The 18,107-nt window shown below is 32.1% G+C and overlaps 1 protein-coding gene across 2 annotated transcripts in view; it reads left to right on the forward strand.

The window, feature by feature from the left end:
* Positions 1–1,959: 1,959 nt before the first annotated feature.
* The window catches only part of LOC139481600 (disks large-associated protein 5-like), a 32,361-nt gene continuing 16,213 nt past the window's right edge, over positions 1,960–18,107 (forward strand). Inside the window, exons 1-11 of one of the 2 annotated variants that reach the window (XM_071265044.1) lie at positions 1,960–2,293; positions 4,229–4,392; positions 6,141–6,245; positions 7,088–7,169; positions 9,377–9,632; positions 12,673–12,764; positions 13,059–13,514; positions 13,596–14,250; positions 14,653–14,717; positions 15,415–15,615; positions 16,098–16,271. In XM_071265044.1, coding sequence (XP_071121145.1) covers positions 2,035–2,293; positions 4,229–4,392; positions 6,141–6,245; positions 7,088–7,169; positions 9,377–9,632; positions 12,673–12,764; positions 13,059–13,514; positions 13,596–14,250; positions 14,653–14,717; positions 15,415–15,615; positions 16,098–16,271 — 2,509 coding nt within the window. In that variant the 5' untranslated portion in view covers positions 1,960–2,034. Of the gene's footprint in view, positions 2,294–4,228; positions 4,393–6,140; positions 6,246–7,087; positions 7,170–9,376; positions 9,633–12,672; positions 12,765–13,058; positions 14,251–14,652; positions 14,718–15,414; positions 15,616–16,097; positions 16,272–18,107 lie in introns of both variants that reach the window. The other variant, XM_071265037.1, reaches the window with a different exon arrangement.

The raw sequence follows: 18,107 nt of genomic DNA on the forward strand, positions 1-18,107 counted from the left end.
CACTTGCTAAAGGACATTGACCTATGGACTAAAGGATTAGCACTTTCATGTGTCTTATAGTGAGGTCAGTGAGGTCACTTCACGCTTGCTAGAAGACATTGGCTTATGAACTAAAGGATTAACACCGCAGCGTGTCTTATAGTGATGTCATTTGACACTTGCTGGAATGTGTTCACTTATGAACTTAAAATTAATACCTTGCAGTAAGATCACTTGACACTAGTTGTGAAGTAAAGAATAGACACCTTAAGTACAACGAACAATAGTCCCCAGATTATCTGACCGGATGAAAATAGATAATATATTATCCGGATCCCGTCAATGAATATATAAGCAATACTCGTTAATGACTTTATGTATCACTCAAAACAAATGACACATCCAGTGAGTATTGAAGCCTTACATGGGAAAAGTATACTAATATATATTATTTCTGATGTCTTAGCCGCGAGGCCCGTCGAGGTAGTCGTATTTCACTTTACCCGAATTGGTTATTGGTTTACACATCTAGTTTTTTATCCTGATTTATCAATTGCTGTGTGACTTTTATCTTCAAACTTTATCATATTAATTACCGCCGATCATACAAAAACAAACTATGAATTTTGCATTTTTTGTCTATTATTGGATTTTCTTGCATTAATTCTAACGGCGTACATTCTAAGTAGGTTCACAATCTAAACTACAAAAGTACCTAAATCCTTCTAAGTGTTCTACTTTTGATGTCCTTGGAGTTTGCATCTTGTCTAATATTTATGGTAGTTATTTTTGCAATTTTTGGACAAACTATACAAAATAATAAGAAAAAAACCCGAATATGAGAATCAGCTAAAAAATTACAAACACACAATTACTTGCTTCTGACCTGGGACTGTTATACTATAATAGTTCCAGTTCTGACTTAGGACAGGCACATAACAATTATAGTCGTTTTATTGCTACTGAATGAATACTGTAATAACTAGTGAAAATATTTAAATATATACACAGGAACTTTGCCTAGAAGAGCGGAATTAAAATAAAACTAATAATGCAGTGCTATCAGAATTCTAAGAGGTTTTAACGGCCGGTCCACTTTAAGAGATTATCAGCTTTGAAGCCGGACAAGGCACATTTATAGTTCCTTATATCCGTTCACCCTAATGATATATAATTTTTAAATGAATTATTAAAAGATAGCTCGAATAGTACTTATAAAATAAACACGTATTTGAACAGGTCAAAGTTACATTTAGTAATAGCAGTATTCAAATGTTTAGTTTGTCAATATTTTTTATATATAGATGATAATTGATGAGTATTTAAAAATACGCTTAATTGTAGTCATTTGTTATTTTTTCTTTTATTTTATCATGTTTCACATGAAAGCCACAGTCACTTTTTCCGACTGTTCAATATTGGTTTTTATTTCTGTTTGTCAGTTTTTAATCCTCGGGGTTTGATTGTTTTACTTGTAACCATTCATTATAAATGTAAAAACTGCACATAGTCATCAATATTATGATGGAGTGCGGAAACTGAAAGAAGAGAAAGAAGATGTGGTATGATTGCCAATATTAAAGACAACTCTTCACAAGAGACGAAATGACCACAGGCACTTGTCTCAGATTGTTACTCCTATACACCTTAATATTGGTGCATATAGGCGATTCTTCTGAGATAAATGCGTGTGCAAATGACACAGAAATCAACAACTATAAGTCATCGTACGGCCTTCAACATGACCAAAAATTGTGTTTGTTCTATTAAACTTAAATAGTGTCTATTGTCTTTATAAATTTCATAAAATTCATCTCTGCCTATGTTTTTTTTTTGGGGTTATAATTGTTGTTCATATTTTCTTGTATTTATTGTTAATTTGTTATGTTCTTATTTAGACAAACAGCGACTACGGAAATGTGATCAATCTTTTAACAGTACCCAGCATTGATTATCTCCCTTTAATTGTCGACCAATCAAAAAGCGCTAAATTCAAAATATTCCGCCAACTCGATTTGCTGAAGTGGACGTTTTGCCTGTTCGCTGTCAGTAGAAATGGAGAAGAATTCAGCATATGAGTTTGCCTACAAGAAAAAGTCATCTACAATTGACAAAAGAGCATTAAGACTACATCGCCGTTCAGTGGAATGGAAAAGTAACCGCGATGAAAGATTGAACAGTGCACGAAATTTAGAGTCTCTGTCCCCTCTCCAAGAAATCAGTCACAATTCAACTGTAAATCAAAATTACGAAGGCAAAACCCCATCAAAAACTAGTGTGGAATCTTGCAAAGTGACTAAAAGTCAAGTGAAAGGTTTGTTTACTATTTATGACTTTGCAAACAGAGTGTTGGGTAAAAAAAAACTGTTGGGTAAAAAAAAGGGGGGTAAGTAAAGAATTTATACTCGTACATTATTACTACACATGATATTATTAGCCTGATTTATGTATGCAATAGCACTCAGAAACAGAAGCTATGGAACCTTCGCTCTATTAAGGTCTTTATGATTTATGATATTTTATTTGCTATTTCAGTATTACACCTAACGCTTAATATCCCGGCTGACCTGTCCTACACAATCACTTTTCCATTGTGGCGTCAGATATTTTATTTTATGACATCAAAATTTTACAGGAACATATGTGATATCCAGTAAATGGAGGACAAATAAGGTGTATTTGCAGACTGTAGATCTGCAAATAGAAAATAAAAATATCTTCAGAAGTTATCTCAATATATCTCTAATGGTCAGTGATGGTGTAAAAATAGTCCGAGATTACTCTGACGTCCAATGGCTGTTTTGCCACACAAGCTGGGGTCGTTAGATGTCAGAGCTCGTCCCATATCTAAAAGTGGATATTTGCCCGTCCAAAATAGATGCGCTGCTTCGTCGCTTCTGGTGCCGACTGAGGGTCTTGGAATTATATAAATCGGGCATCAATCTGTTCATTTATCTTTTCATTTATGTAAGTTTCACTTACCTGTCAACCTTTATTTTTCCATATTTTAACAGTTTTCACAGAGAACCATCGATTTCTGCATTTTGACTTTCACTTTCAAATGGACGTCAAGTTACGAGAGAGTTCATGGCCTCGAGACTCGATTATGCAAATATATATTTTTTTTCATCTCCTTTGTAGGAGATCGATGTTTAACATTTAGTAGCCAACCACGATTTTTTACCTCCTTTACAGGAAATCGGTATTAAGCATTTAGTTCCGACCACGAGAACAATCGGAAGCTCTCGGACATTTATATAACTTGCATCGTAAATGAACGAGGTGTTACATGATGGTCATTTGCATAAATCATCACTGTTTTCTCGTGGTCACGTGATAATCTTTGAAAATGAAAGGCAAAATGCAGGAATCGATGGGTCTCTGTGAAAACTGTTAAAATATGGAAAAATAAAGGTTGGCAGGTAGGTGAAACTTACATAAATGAAAAGATAAATGAAAAATGAACAGATTGATGCCCGATTTATATAATTCCAAGACCCTCAGTCGGCACCAGAAGCGACGAAGCAGCGCATCTATTTTGGACGGGCAAATATCCACTTTTTGATATGGGACGAGCTCTGACGTCCCACGGCCCCAGCTTGTCTGGAAAAACAGCCGTTGGACATCAGAGTAATCTCGGACTAGTGTAAAAATAGTAAGAAGGTGTATTGTTAGACTGAAAAAAAGTTGGCAAATTATTTTGATCGCTCAGACAAGAATTGTTGATAGCTTTTTGATGTGTCTTTACTGTATAGTGTATACAACAGTCTATTATTTGAACTTGGAATTATTTTTAACCATGGAATTTGCTTGATTTCTTGTTATTGAAATTTTTAATAAATTCCATGATTATTCTGTACTGAAATGTTCTGTGCTGCGAACAACACTTTCTATTACAAAGAAAATAGTATATTTTCAATAGAATGTACTGTGCTGCGCACAACACTATCTAACCAAAATACATTGTATGGAAAATGTTATTAACCACTCAAAAGATCATAATACAAAATAAACATGGAATTTATAAAAAAAATTAAACACAAGAAATTATGCGAATTCCATATTTAAAAATAATTCCAAGTTCAAATAATAGCCTGTTATACATAATTTGTATTTAGAAGTCTAATTGTATTTATATATACTTTTTTACATGCATGCAAAAAATATCTCAATTATTTTTTTAAGTTCAAACAAAAACCTCCTGTAACTGTTAATAGCACTTTAAACTTTGTCAACTTTGCACTTACAGGCAGTGTAAAAGAAAATCAACAAAAGGTTATTAAAGACAAGCTTGCAAAATGGAAAGCTGAAAAGGAACTCAAAAAGAAGTTGGCTGCACAAGAAAAGGCAAAGAATCAACCATTTAAAGTCACACATGTAGATTACAAAGAACTTAATAAGATACGCAAACAGGTATCGCTTTATATTTGATTACTTTTGTCACTTGTCAAGGAATATTATATTGACCATTTAGTCAAACTTTTATATTATGCATAAGGTAGGAAATTGGGCATTCAAAAAATTTTGAATTAAAAAAATAAGTATAAGATATTGTTTCCAACCATTGTGAATAAAGATATAGATAAAAGTACTGACCCAGAATCAAAAGCAGCAGGGCTCACGCTACCAGGCGACTTGGGCGAAGAAGTCGCCTTCCCGACCGTCACTTCGCTTTCCCCCGACCCCCAAAAGCGAAAACAAGTCGCCCTGTCCATGACGATACTCGCTTTCAGTCGCTTCCGTCATCGGACATTTTCAATTTTTACCAAGTTGATGAAACATCAGTTTTTTTATTGATAATTAAAGAAATTCAGACATAAACGATTCATTATCTTTAGAAAAGAGGTTGAAGCATTGTCTTCGCAGTGTGTAGCAGGTTATTTGATAAAAATACAACTTTTTATCACTTCGTGCATTTCTGCAAGGGTGCTTGTTTACTCGAAAACGTACATCAACCTAAATTTCGGCGGCAAAATAAGTTTTTTACTTCATTTAAACGTGATAAAAGTTGCCTCCAGTAAATGTTTAATCCATTTATTGCATTAAAAACGTCATGTTACTTTCCAAATAACTTGTCAAACATCGTTTATTTTTGTAAATTTTCTTGCATTCGTCCGCCATTGACCGATTTCTAAACTACGGATCTGAACCGACCAGCTATGACCGAAATCCATACTTTTACAATAATTACTACGGACGCACGGATGGAACAGCTGACAGAAGAATATTGATCCCAAAGGGGGAAATTACGCATTCCACACGCATTAAGAGACTTTTGGTTACATCTAATTGATTGGTGTATATAATTCCCTATATTTTTTATGGATTGTTTCAAACTATTGATTAAAGTTGCTTACAGTAACTCTGAGACTATTATACTAATATCAATATATTATGGCCCAGCTTAATAACTTTTATATTTTTTTATGAGAAACACTGAATTTCATACACAAGATAATTTTAAATTACAGTAAATTGTAATTGATATATTATAATTTCTTTACATTTTTTAAAATATTTTATTTTTTAGTGCTAAATATTAAGTTGGTAGTTTCTCACAAGAACCTTAGTAAAACTTAAACAACTTTTAATTTCAAATGTTACTTTAATTGTAATTGTAATTTTTTTACTCAGATATGAATTGAACAATATAAAAAGAACATTATTTACATATTGCCCTTTATACTATTGTAAAATCCAAACATGGTAGCGCACCGCGCGAATGAGCACTTCTCTTTCAAATCTCACCACTTCTCCCTATCAGTTTCAAAAAGAGAAGTCACTTCTCCCTATAATTCTGAAGTAGTGTGAGCCCTGAAGCAGATGTTTTTTTCTCAAATTTTATCACCCACATCAAGGCGCTTGGGACTGTTTCATAGAAAAGATGCATGTGAACCATAGAAGGCGCTTCAAAATCTCATTTATAAGGGGATGTTTGATTGAAGTGACAGTATATAAGACTAGAGAAGTTCTAGTAATGTGTATATATAGTGACCTAATTTTCAACTGCCTTCCCTGGATATCATCATACATGTTTATCTTGATGGAACAGCCCTTTTTATGGACACGTCAAGCTTTGTGACAGAATGTTGGTCACATCATAAAGTGTAATGACATAACTTGTACTGAAATGATTCTTAAGGTCATATTTCAAATTTCAGGCAAAAGTAGAGAAATCAATCCAGCCACCACCAACAAATAGAAGTCAAAGTAAAGATACTGTCAAGCCAGTGGTTAGAACAAAAGCTCCAGTAAAGCCAACAGTGGTAAAATTATTTAAAGAAGAAGAAATTTATTCTCTTAGCGATTCCTAAAGCAGAGATGATTAAGACAATTTGAAGTAAAAGTTATTTCAAGTTCAAAATAGAATTCTGTTCTTTAGAAATCAAAATAGTCAAATCATATGATGTTATTGGTGTAAAGGAGTTAGTTTGGTCAGTTGAAAATAAAATTTTGTTCTTTAGAAATAAAAATGTTCAAATCATATGATGTTATTGGTGTAAAGGAGTTGGTTTGGTAAGGGTCATTCAGCTTTGATGTTGCTATGTTTGGAAATCCACTGTGACTGATGAGGTCAAATACAATTTCATTGAGTATATTAAATTTGTATGTATACCTAAGAAATTATTTCAAAAATCAGTAGCACACTGTCACAGCATTAAGGCCATAAAACATGAACCTGGCACGATAAAATAATACAAACACATTTTTAAGACAACTTTAAATATTCCTATCAGAAATGATTTCAAACTTTTACAATATATTGTGGTTTTATAATTTAATAGAGTATAAACACAGGTTTTATAATTTAATAGAGTATACACACAATGTCTCAAATAAAATTTAGAAATCCTTTTTTCCCAAAATGCCTTTTAGGACTTCAGGGATGAATACTGAATGTCAACGTACATTGTACCTTAATAGGCAAAAATGTAATCGCTCTACCCAGTGCAAACTAAAAACTAACAGAAATGTTATATATATACATGTTATAATATCCTTCAAATATTTCATAAAGCTACAAATTAGTGACTTGTGATAATTCGTTTTTGTCAGATTTATAATTGTTGTAATACATATTATAACATTGATATTTATTGAACTTTAGATTGCCAAGACCTCCACAAGACCAGTTCCTACAAAGCCAGTACAGACAACAAAGACTAGCAATAGAGGACAGTTAAACAAAGGTAAAACACAGATTCTGTTTCATTGATGACAAAAATGTTCTGTTAGATTTGGTTGTGCTTAATTGGCAGGTTAATCAACATACATTGTATTTTGGGAATGGTCCTTTTGGTCTTTTTGAAGTAAATGCTAAGAGAAAAAGAAATTAAAAATGATTAATCCATCGGGTTTTAACATCCTACACAGTAACATACCGCATTAAGTGGGAACTGGGAAAATGCTTACAAATGCTATAAAGGTTACTGCTTATATTGATATTTTTTTCTCCAATGTAAAACCAGATGCTCCGCAGGGCGTAGCTTTATACGACCGCAGAGGTTAAACCCTGAACGGTTGGGGCAAGTATGGACACAACATTCAAGCTGGTTTCAGCTCTAAATTTGGATTGTGATTAAATAGTTGATACAGCATAGGTTTCTGACACAGAATGAATGTGTTCTAATGAACTTAAAATTTTTGTTTTCTCTTAGAGCAATTCACTATGCTGTTGAATATTAATCCTCTCAAAAAAATGTTTGAAGAAATTTTCTTTTTTATTTATGAAATTTCAAATGAGAAAAATTGAACCCAATTTTTTTAATCACATCCCCCTTTCCCTTATTCCAAAACTAATCTCAATTAAAATTTCTAATGGAGTTTGCAACAATAACTTCTCATTTAAATACATCATAAAATATTAAGATGTAAAAAAACTGCTTGTTATCACTGAATGGTAAAGATTATTTTAATTTATCAGTTGGTAGTAAAAAGTGAATATACATTGTATATTGTATATAACAAAGATTTAAGTTGATTCTGGACAAAGAAAGATAACTCCAATTAAAAAAAAATCTTGCTATTGCACAATATTTTGCAATTAGATATTTCTTGCTTACTATTCTGGACAAAGAAAGATAACTCTAATTAAAAAAAAATTTGCTATTTCACAATATTGTGCAATTAGATATTTCTTGCCATTGCGCAATACTGTGCAATTGAAAAGACTTGCTATTGCACAATACTTAATATAATAATTTTAGATCCTGATTTGGACCAACTTGAAAACTGGGCCCATAATAAAAAATCTAAGTACATTTTTGGATTCAGCATATCAAAGAACCCCAAGATTTCAATTTTTGTTAAAATCAGACTAAGTTTAATTTTGGACCCTTTGGACTTTAGTGTAGACCAATTTGAAAACAGGACCAAAAATGAAGAATCTACATACACAGTTAGATTTGGTATATCAAAGAACCCCATTTATTCAATTTTTGATGAAATCAAACAAAGTTTAATTTTGGACCCCGATTTGGACCAACTTGAAAACTGGGCCAATAATCAAGAATCTAAGTACATTTTTAGATTCAGCATATCAAAGAACCTAACTGATTCATTTTTTGTCAAAATCAAACTAAGTTTAATTTTGGACCCTTTGGACCTTAATGTAGACCAATTTGAAAACGGGACCAAAAGTTAAGAATCTACATACACAGTCATGACAGTTAGATTCGGCATATCAAAGAACCCCAATTATTCAATTTTGATGAAATCAAACAAAGTTTAATTTTGGACCCTTTGGGCCCCTTATTATGTTGGGACCAAAACTCCCAAAATCAATACCAACCTTCCTTTTATGGTCATAAACCTTGTGTTTAAATTTCATAGATTTCTATTTACTTATTCTAATGTTATTGTGCGAAAACCAAGAAAAATGCTTATTTGGGCCCTTTTTTGGCCCCTAATTCCTAAACTGTTGAAACCAAAACTCCCAAAATCAATCCCAACCGTTCTTTTGTGGTCATAAACCTTGTGTCAAAATTTCATAGATTCTATTAACTTAAACTAAAGTTATAGTGCGAAAACCAAGAAAATGCTTATTTGGGCCCTTTTTGGCCCCTAATTCCTAAAATTTTGAGACCAAAACTCCCAAAATCAATACCAACCTTCCTTTTGTGGTCATAAACCTTGTGTTAAAATTTCATAGATTTCCATTCACTTTTACTAAAGTTAGAGTGCGAAAACTAAAAATATTCGGACGACGACGCAGACAACGACGCAGACGACGACGCCAACGTGATAGCAATATTAGACGAAAATTTTTTCAAATTTTGCGGTCGTATAAAAACCTTTTAAAAGAATTCAATTAATTAGTGTATAAAAACACGGATTTTTATGTTTTCTACTCTAAATTAATATTCATCATGACATAAATTGTATTTGTATATTACAGTTACTAAACCAACAACCAGAAGTCAGAATAAATCAGCCCAGAGCAAAACCACAAAAGAAAAACCAAATCTCCATGTTGATCTCCATAAAGTATCTACCTTGAGAGGACAATCATTTGCACCTGAAGAATTCACCTTCACAGCTCCATCTAATCTGTCCTCTTTTGTGTTCAAACCCTTGAGTCCTAGTGCTGCTGCAAATTTTCTTAATCCTTGTCAAGATGCAGGAGCATCATTTATAGGAACACATCCTAAAAGGTTTGTTTATCTTTAAAATGGGTATACTTGTATCATTTTCAGATGAATTGACAAAGCATACAAATGTAAATTTTTGAAAAACATTTATTTTTTAAACTTTTTTTAGATGTTCTTGTGAGGAGAAGCAGTTTAAATATTGTCAACTGATACATACCGTCTTTAATAGTTATACCCGTCTCTGTCTATGTCTTATTGCTGCATTGAGGTCTTAAAATGCATTATAATTGATATAGATTTTATTAAGATGCTCATCCAATCAGTAATGTTGATAGGAAAACCAACTAGATGGCAGTGTTCGATGCATAGTTACCATTTAAATGCTAAAGGAAATCAATCACCTTTCAGCTTCTCTAGGACCAATTTGGCTTATAAACAAACCTCTTCATTTTATTCTGCTTGGATTGAAATGATATATAAACATGACAGAAGGGATATCAAGAATTACCAACACAACAACGGTGCATCAAAATTGTAACAACCAGAACCTGACTCATCCAAGAAAATACTTATAAACAAAGACATTCACAGTCGGAAAGCAAGCCCTTAGAAACGACCGTTGTTGCTACTTTCTTAAGACAACAATGGGACTGATATTAAAACCCGCCATTCTGAAATTGCATTAATTTCGCGGATTTTTTTTTTTGGCGCCAATTTGGAAGTTTATCTTTTTTTCAGTTTCCTACTTGCCATTAGGGTCTGAAATAGATTTATTTCGATTTGTTGAGCATGGAGTTTATTATCAAAAGGAAAAAAAAATCTCAAACATGTCAAATTGGACGTGTTTTAACGATCCCGTAATGCCGTTGATCGTCGTTTAAAATTATTTTCTTCTATTTTTCACAGATTAACAAAGACTATAACTATACAAACAATTAATAATACGTATCTCAAAATTTTAAAAAATCATAAAGTATAACGTTCTATTACCCCTTGGGAAACCCCGTTTGAACTAAATTCCAAAAGAAAGACATTTTTTGACATTGTAGTTTTTCGGTCTTACACATCGATGTCACCTGGCATATGAACACAGTCAATGTACACACATTTAGTATGTTTGTTTGAAAAAGTAATGGCGAGATCAGCTGTGAATATTTGACTGGATTAATTATTCTCTTTAAGTCAGTGAAATGTATGAATTAACTAAACCAAGGTAAGGAAATCTCATACTGTCTTTGCACAACCTTAGCTGCTTTAGATGCACTGACATAAAACACATTCGTTTTTTAAAATAATACTTTTTTTTTTTGTGATAAAGGAATCCTGCAAAAGTAAATGAGAAAGTATTGTCCTAAATTTCAACTTAGGCAGCCAACAACCATTTGATTTTCTGTAGGGGGTAGGGGGTGGTGGCTTTTGATTGTTTTGAAGAAAAAAAGTTTGTTTTACTCTCAGCTGCCATTAAATGAAATGCTAAAATTGAAAGAGAAGAATTGTTTTCAACTTGTCTGGAAAAAAATCCATAGTCCCCCCTCCCTGAAAACAAATGGTTGCTGCCTTCAAACAATCTCTTTCAGAGTATCATTTTAATCAATCTTATTCAAAGCATTATCATACTGACATGAAGTGTGACTTAATTTTGACTTGTGATCTAAAACATAATTGTTGACTTAGCCCCCAGAAACTGCTCTGAAATACTTTTATATAAATGTAAAAATGCATAGTTTTTTTAATGTTATTATTATTTTTTTCAAATAGAAAAAGAAAAATATTACTAAGTCCATTTTGTTCTTATTTATTTTCAAGTTCATGACCAGCACCATTTATTTATTGGTATAGTGTGTTATTTTTATAATTTGAGTCCATTCATTAGAACTATAAATTGCATGAAATCAATGAGACAACATGGTTATATTTAGTTTGTTCATACAAGGATTGCAAACTAATTTTCCTTTTGTAAATTTAAAATAATGAAGATTTTACATTCAGAATACTTTCATTATGATCTCTTTTAAGTTTAAATGAAAAAGGTAGGACCAACTTGCAAGTGTCAGTAATGAAAAGGAATTCCTGTTTTTTATCATTTTAATACTGTCTTGATCCATTATTCATGAATATTTAGACTACCCCTTGTATAAATTGAGTAGACATTTTTTTCTGTGTTAAAATAATTTGGTTGCAGCAGTAAAAATACTTACCAAAACATGAATATTAAATTAACTCTTGGAATATTAAATTAATATTAAATTATTAACCCTATTATGGCACATAGGGACACATAGGGCCTATTTCACAGGGACTGAGTTCTAAAAAGTGATAAAATGTGTTTCTCTATTTTTTGGCACATGTTTACAGTATCAAAATATATTTAATAAGATAATTTTTAATAATATCCACATGTAAATAACAGCATATTGCTTGATATAACAATAGTTTGTTCATGATAGTGTCAAACAAAGGGACGTAACTCGTGAATTACCGTCGGCCCCGCTTTGTCAGAAATATCGACACATCTAACTGGCACATTTGCGTATCTTAGCATATCAACTGGCACAAATTTGACACATCATAGTCCAAGTTATGTTACATAACATAATTTAAATTCAGCATAGCTTCCCGAGAAGTTAAGAAAGAAAATTACGATTTTAATTTTCTGTGACCAATTTTTTTCGTCAACACCTTGACTTTGAAGACACATTTTGAGAGAAAAAAATGAGTTTAATCCATAATTGAGTTGAGTAATATATTTCTTATATACTCAAGAATGTTCACTTAAAAGGAAATTAGTTTTAATTCATGCAAAAAACTACAAATTCCAAAAAACGAGCTTCACTTTTTTTGGTAAAAAAATGCCCATATATGGTAATCACATGACGTCCATTGTTGCTTTAAGAAAAGGGGTCAAACCGGGGTCAGCTTTCCGACTGTTCAACAACAAACAACGCATGCTCTAGATTGGCATTGCCAGACTTGATGCAGGCACAGAATATAAAAATCAGCCAGACAACTAAACTGTTTAGCATTATGTCTTTTGGTCCTTTGTGACTTGCATGATTCCAAATTACAATTCAAAATTGATGAATGTATTTCTGTGAATTTGTAGATGTTCAACGCCAAAAAGTTCAGACAATGTGAAGAAGGAGATGCAAAATGATTCCAATGAGGAAACAGCACAGAATGAGCAGACATTTAAAGGTTTTTATTTGCCTTTCACTACTTTTTTTTTTTGGGGGGGGGGGGGGATCTTTAATCTTGTAATTTACGGTACCTTTAATTAGATTCCATTTGAAATACAATTAAACATATGAATTGTTGCTGAAGTTGAGACAAGATATAAATAAAAAAATTATGTAAGAGTGACATATCAAGAAACTACTGTATAAAAATATTTAGGGATTTTGATTTATTGAAAGAAAATTTAAGTTTGCATAATTCACAAATTTCAATTGAATTTCTAGAATGTTATATTTCAATATATTTGTTTACTAGGTGATACAGATGAGACTTTAAAAAGTGATGTAACAGTACAGAATGATATCTCTGCTGAGCAGGAGAAATCAAAACAAGGCAGACAAAAAACTCCTCTAAGGAGGAGAACTCGTTCACAGAAAAAAACAGAATGCACTGAATCACTAAATGAATCAAGTAGATCTACTGCAAGATCACAGGATAGATCCAGTAGACCACTGTCTCAAGGGAAGAGAACACTTGACAGATCTACAAATCGTAGATTGTCTCATGGTAGCAAAGATAGATCTCTCAGCATCCCAAGAACAAGATCATCAGTAACAAATACACCAAGGAGTTCAAGTGTCAAAAGATCAAGAGTAGATAATGATAATAATGATGATGAAAGAGCTACCAAAAGATCCAAATCTCTCCATGTTGAAACACCTAAAAGTGTGCAAAAAGAAACTCCTAAATCTGTTCATATCAAAACGCCTGGTAAATCTGTTAAAACTGAAACGCCAATTAAATCTGTTGATACTCACTCACCTGCTAAACCTGTTGATTATCAATCACCAGGTAAATCTGTCAATACACAATCACCTGTTAATACAGAAACAAAGGATACAAGTCCTAAAGAATCGGTCATGGAAACAGATGTAGCTGAGGAACCAATAAACAAACCAGTTATGAATTTACAAGAAACTGTATCTGAAGAGAAAAAATCTACACCAAAAAGACGATCCATGAGAATCTCTCGTAAATCTTTGTCTCAGAGTATAATCATAGCTGAACCAACCAAAGAAGAGTCTGGAAAAACTGAAATGTTGGATGATGTATTTGAAACAAATGAAAAAGATGAGAAAGCTGGTAATATTGAAGGAACAAAAGATATCAAAGACAATGTGGAAGTAGTGGTACATAAAACACCATTGGGTAGGAGGAAAAGTGTAAGGAGATCTTTACATTCAAAAACTGTAACAGAGGATGAAGGTTCTGTTGTGCCCTCAGAACCAAGTCAGGAAAATCTCACAGATGATACAGAAGTAAATGATGAAAATTTACACCCATCAAAGAGATTAACACGCAGCACAAAGAGAAGGTCTTTCAGCTCAGTTGAATTTGCTAAACCAAGTGCAGATTCAGTTGTCTTGTCAGCTAAGAGAGTTGCAAACAAAAAGAAGAGGAGGAAGACTGTATATGATCACACTGTTGTCAAAAGTCCTGAAGAATGGTTTGTACACTGTTTATATGTTCACATTTGTGCTATTTTGTATAACTATAAGTTCTGTAAATTATGAAATTTTAGCATGCTTTCATTATTGTATTCTGCAATGGAAAAAATGTGAACTTGAACTTTCATAAATTTTCAGTGTACTCTAAAAGTGTTGCATATGTATGACCTTTAAATCATAAATAAAACCCACAATTTTTTTTTTCATCTGGTTTTAAACCATTGAAACTACCAAATTTTGCTTTACTGACATCTGGATAATAAACAAGAACTTTTAAAAGTTTAAAATTCTTTTAGTTAAGATGCAAGAAACACATATGTCAATCAGAGAAATTAAGGAAGAGAAATTAAATTCCAGAAATCTGACAGCAAACTAAAGAATTTATTTTTTATTTTTTGTAGGATTAAACTTCTTCAAGATAGTCCAATGGTAGAAATGAACAGGAGGACACCTAGAATTAAAACTCGTAAGTCAAAATAAGAAGATATATATTTGAGCCTTGGAACTACAACTATTTGAAAAAAACATGGACTCAGTCCAATCATTTGAATTTGAAACTTTTTGCATAGTTAACATGTATAGCCATTTAAATTCCTATCTTTGAGTTATTATATTGAAAATTAGAGCATGTATTACAGATATGGCAACAGTTATATAGATATCATCTTTTAAAGTATAATAGACTTAGAGAAATGCATAGTAAAGATGACCAGCAAGACACTATGTTTAAAGGTTTAACATGACCAAAGTTATTTATCAATTCCAAATAGAAGTTTAAAGCTATTTTTGCACTTTCTTTACTAAGAGTCAGAGAGAGTTACTTCAACTGTAACAAATAAACAGGGTTCTTGTTAAGACGCATATACCCGTCCTGGACGCATAGAAATTGAGCTGGATGCGTCATTTTAGAAACCTGTGAGTCCCTGGGACGCGTCCTGATTGTACCCCCTGAGTCCCAGAAACATCGCTTTGCCTAGAAGATTTATGATTCGACATTGTTTTGAGCCATTGTTTTGACAAGAAACTTAACCGGAAGTTGATGTCAATAAATCGATAGGATGCGTAGATCAATATTTTTTATAAACTGGATCCCTGTTGTTTTGATATGCAGTGTAAGCTATTGTTATTTAAAATTAAGTTAAATTATTTAATATAATTTGCAGCACCACCACCTGCTTTGGATTTTGATCTAGATTTGGATGAGTTAGAAGAAAATAACCCCAACAAGATTTTAAATTTTTCAAACTGTGAGGATAAAGAAAATACACCCACTGTTCAGGATGATCAAGTTGTGGAAATGGAAACCAATGATGTTGACCAAATTGAACAACAGAAGACAAGTCCAACAACTTATGATACACAAGGTAACACACAATAAGAAAAGTTTATAAGATGTTTTTAGTGAACTTTACAGTGGTTTAACTCTTTCACCATGATCTATAAAGCTAATTTGAATGGGATTTTTGAGTTTTTAATCTTGTAGATCAACTGTCAAGTTCTAACCTAACATGAAAAAATCAGTTCAATTAAAAAAAACCAAACAAACCCCAAAACAACATAATTTTTATACGTTTATGGATGAATGTTACTGAAATATTGTATGTTATTGTATGACAGTTACAAACATTTATAGAGTAATTATTTGTAAAGTCATGAACTGAATTAAAAAAAAATAGCAATGTTAAACCCATTAAAGAGGCATTTTAACCATGAGGAACCAAAAAAAAACCTGTCAGATCTACCATTGTCTAATGCATAAGTGTCACAATTTACAAAAATGATTTAAGGATATTTATGAAAGTGCAGATTGCTTGATAACTAAAATATACAAAAATAATGTTTGTAGAACTGCAGGTTGATGAAGTGTCAACAACACAGGAATCTGAGAAGATGGAAGAAGGGAATACAGAAGAACATGATGTTGCTTACTTCAGACAGTTACTGAAGTCACAAACTGAAAGGCTAAATCAGCTATGTCAGAAATGGGATGATATTGATACAACTAACTTGTCTGAAGATGGTAAAGTATTCTTATGCTCTTTCTATGATTGTCTTGCACATTTTGTGAACACACAAGCTTGTAATTTAGATGCTTAAAATAGGCAGAAAGTACAGTTAAGGCTCCAATTCACGCTGAAAAAAAAATGTTTAAAGTACTTCAATTTGCACAATTGAGTGGAATATTTGTTGTTGCTTTTCTTTAAAAAAAAACAACAAAAAAAACCACCCAATTTAATGACAGTATATGCTTTGAATAGGCAGAGGACAACAGACTTTTTAGGCAAATTTGGATTTGGATAGCCTTGAAACTAAATTGAACTTTATGTCTGACAGAAATAACAAAATGCAGATGTATAGGTTTATTAGTCCAGCAAATTTTCCTCTGGACCTGATATTTGTTTTTATACTTTTTAATAGAATGTATGAATCCATTTTGGTATTTTGACCATACATGTCAACCTCTGACAATTGGAAATCATGTCATGACATGACATGACATGTCAAAAAGCGTGTGAAAACGCGTGACGTAGATGCGGACTTGTTAATATGAATGTTATGTTCATAATTTCATACAAATTTGTGAATATAAAAAAACCAATATATATTCTACTGTGAACTTTTATTGTATTAAACAGTGGTCTGTTATGTTGCTTTTAAAGCACCACCACTAGGCACATATTCAAGTTTCAAGTTTAGTTTGATTTATTTGATAACAGCCCACAATACAAATGTAACATAGTCAAGTTCTGATCGGAATTCAGTTGTTAATTTCTTTATAATTGAAAAGGCTCTCCCACAGTAGGAATTGATATTTGACTGAATTAGCTTCATCAAGATTTGAAAGAATGTCATAATGTTGGGTTTTTTTTTTGGCAATGTAAAATGTCATCTCTACCATTGCTCCCATTGCTATTGCCTGGTTAAAACTTGGTAGTTCATCAGAAGAAAGCTGGTACTATGAGAGCTGATCCAACAGTTCTGTGATATTTTTATCCCCATGGCCTGTAGAAATCTGTTGCCGTGTTGGCTAGATTTGAAACTGAAATTGAAAAAGAAAAATGTTTTATAAATTTGATTTCCATATGGGTGGAATCAGAAAAAATGAAGCAAAAGTGTGACATGGGGGGTCCAATTTCAAACTTAATATTTTGTATTTCTTTTTGGGTTGCCCTATTACCAATACTTTAAATTTTATAATTCCAAAGTTTCAGGCCGAACGAAACAGACACATTGAATAATCTTAAATTTTAATAGCATACATCTCAAAAATATTTAACAGAAACCATACTACTTAAAAACAAGTTTGGTAATAAAACAGTCAAGAAAACATTGCTCAGACCTTTTCCAAATGAAAGTCAATATAAAAAGGAAAATTTTAAAACCAAAATTTCCATCTTTTCTGCTAAATCATATAATAACAATCAAATTGAATAGCTTAATTTGAAAAAAATAATAGTAACTAGTGATTGAAGTTTTTGCCAATAAAAAGAATCTTAATATATTTCAGTTACAATAGTAAACTTTGAAAGCCCTGAGATTTTGTGATCATTTGCAAAAAACAAAATGTCATTTCATTGTACCGTTTTAATGTAATTGTATGTAGAAAAAGCCTTCTATTTTCAGTATTTTGTCACACTCCTGACATATTTTATAAAGATTGAAAAATGCTTTAAACTTTCGCAAAAAATCACTAAACACATTGCTATATCATTGATTTCAATTTCTGATATCTTTACCCATAGAACAGGACTTTCTTTTTAGGACCATTTAAAAAAAACACAAAGAGAGGCACCCCAAAATGTCAGGAGTGTGACAACTGTCTTTAAACATCTACCAAAGAATACAAAGGACTTAA

Source organism: Mytilus edulis, chromosome 1 (genome assembly GCF_963676685.1).
Source record: "Mytilus edulis chromosome 1, xbMytEdul2.2, whole genome shotgun sequence".
Taxonomy (NCBI): Eukaryota; Metazoa; Mollusca; class Bivalvia; order Mytilida; family Mytilidae; genus Mytilus; species Mytilus edulis.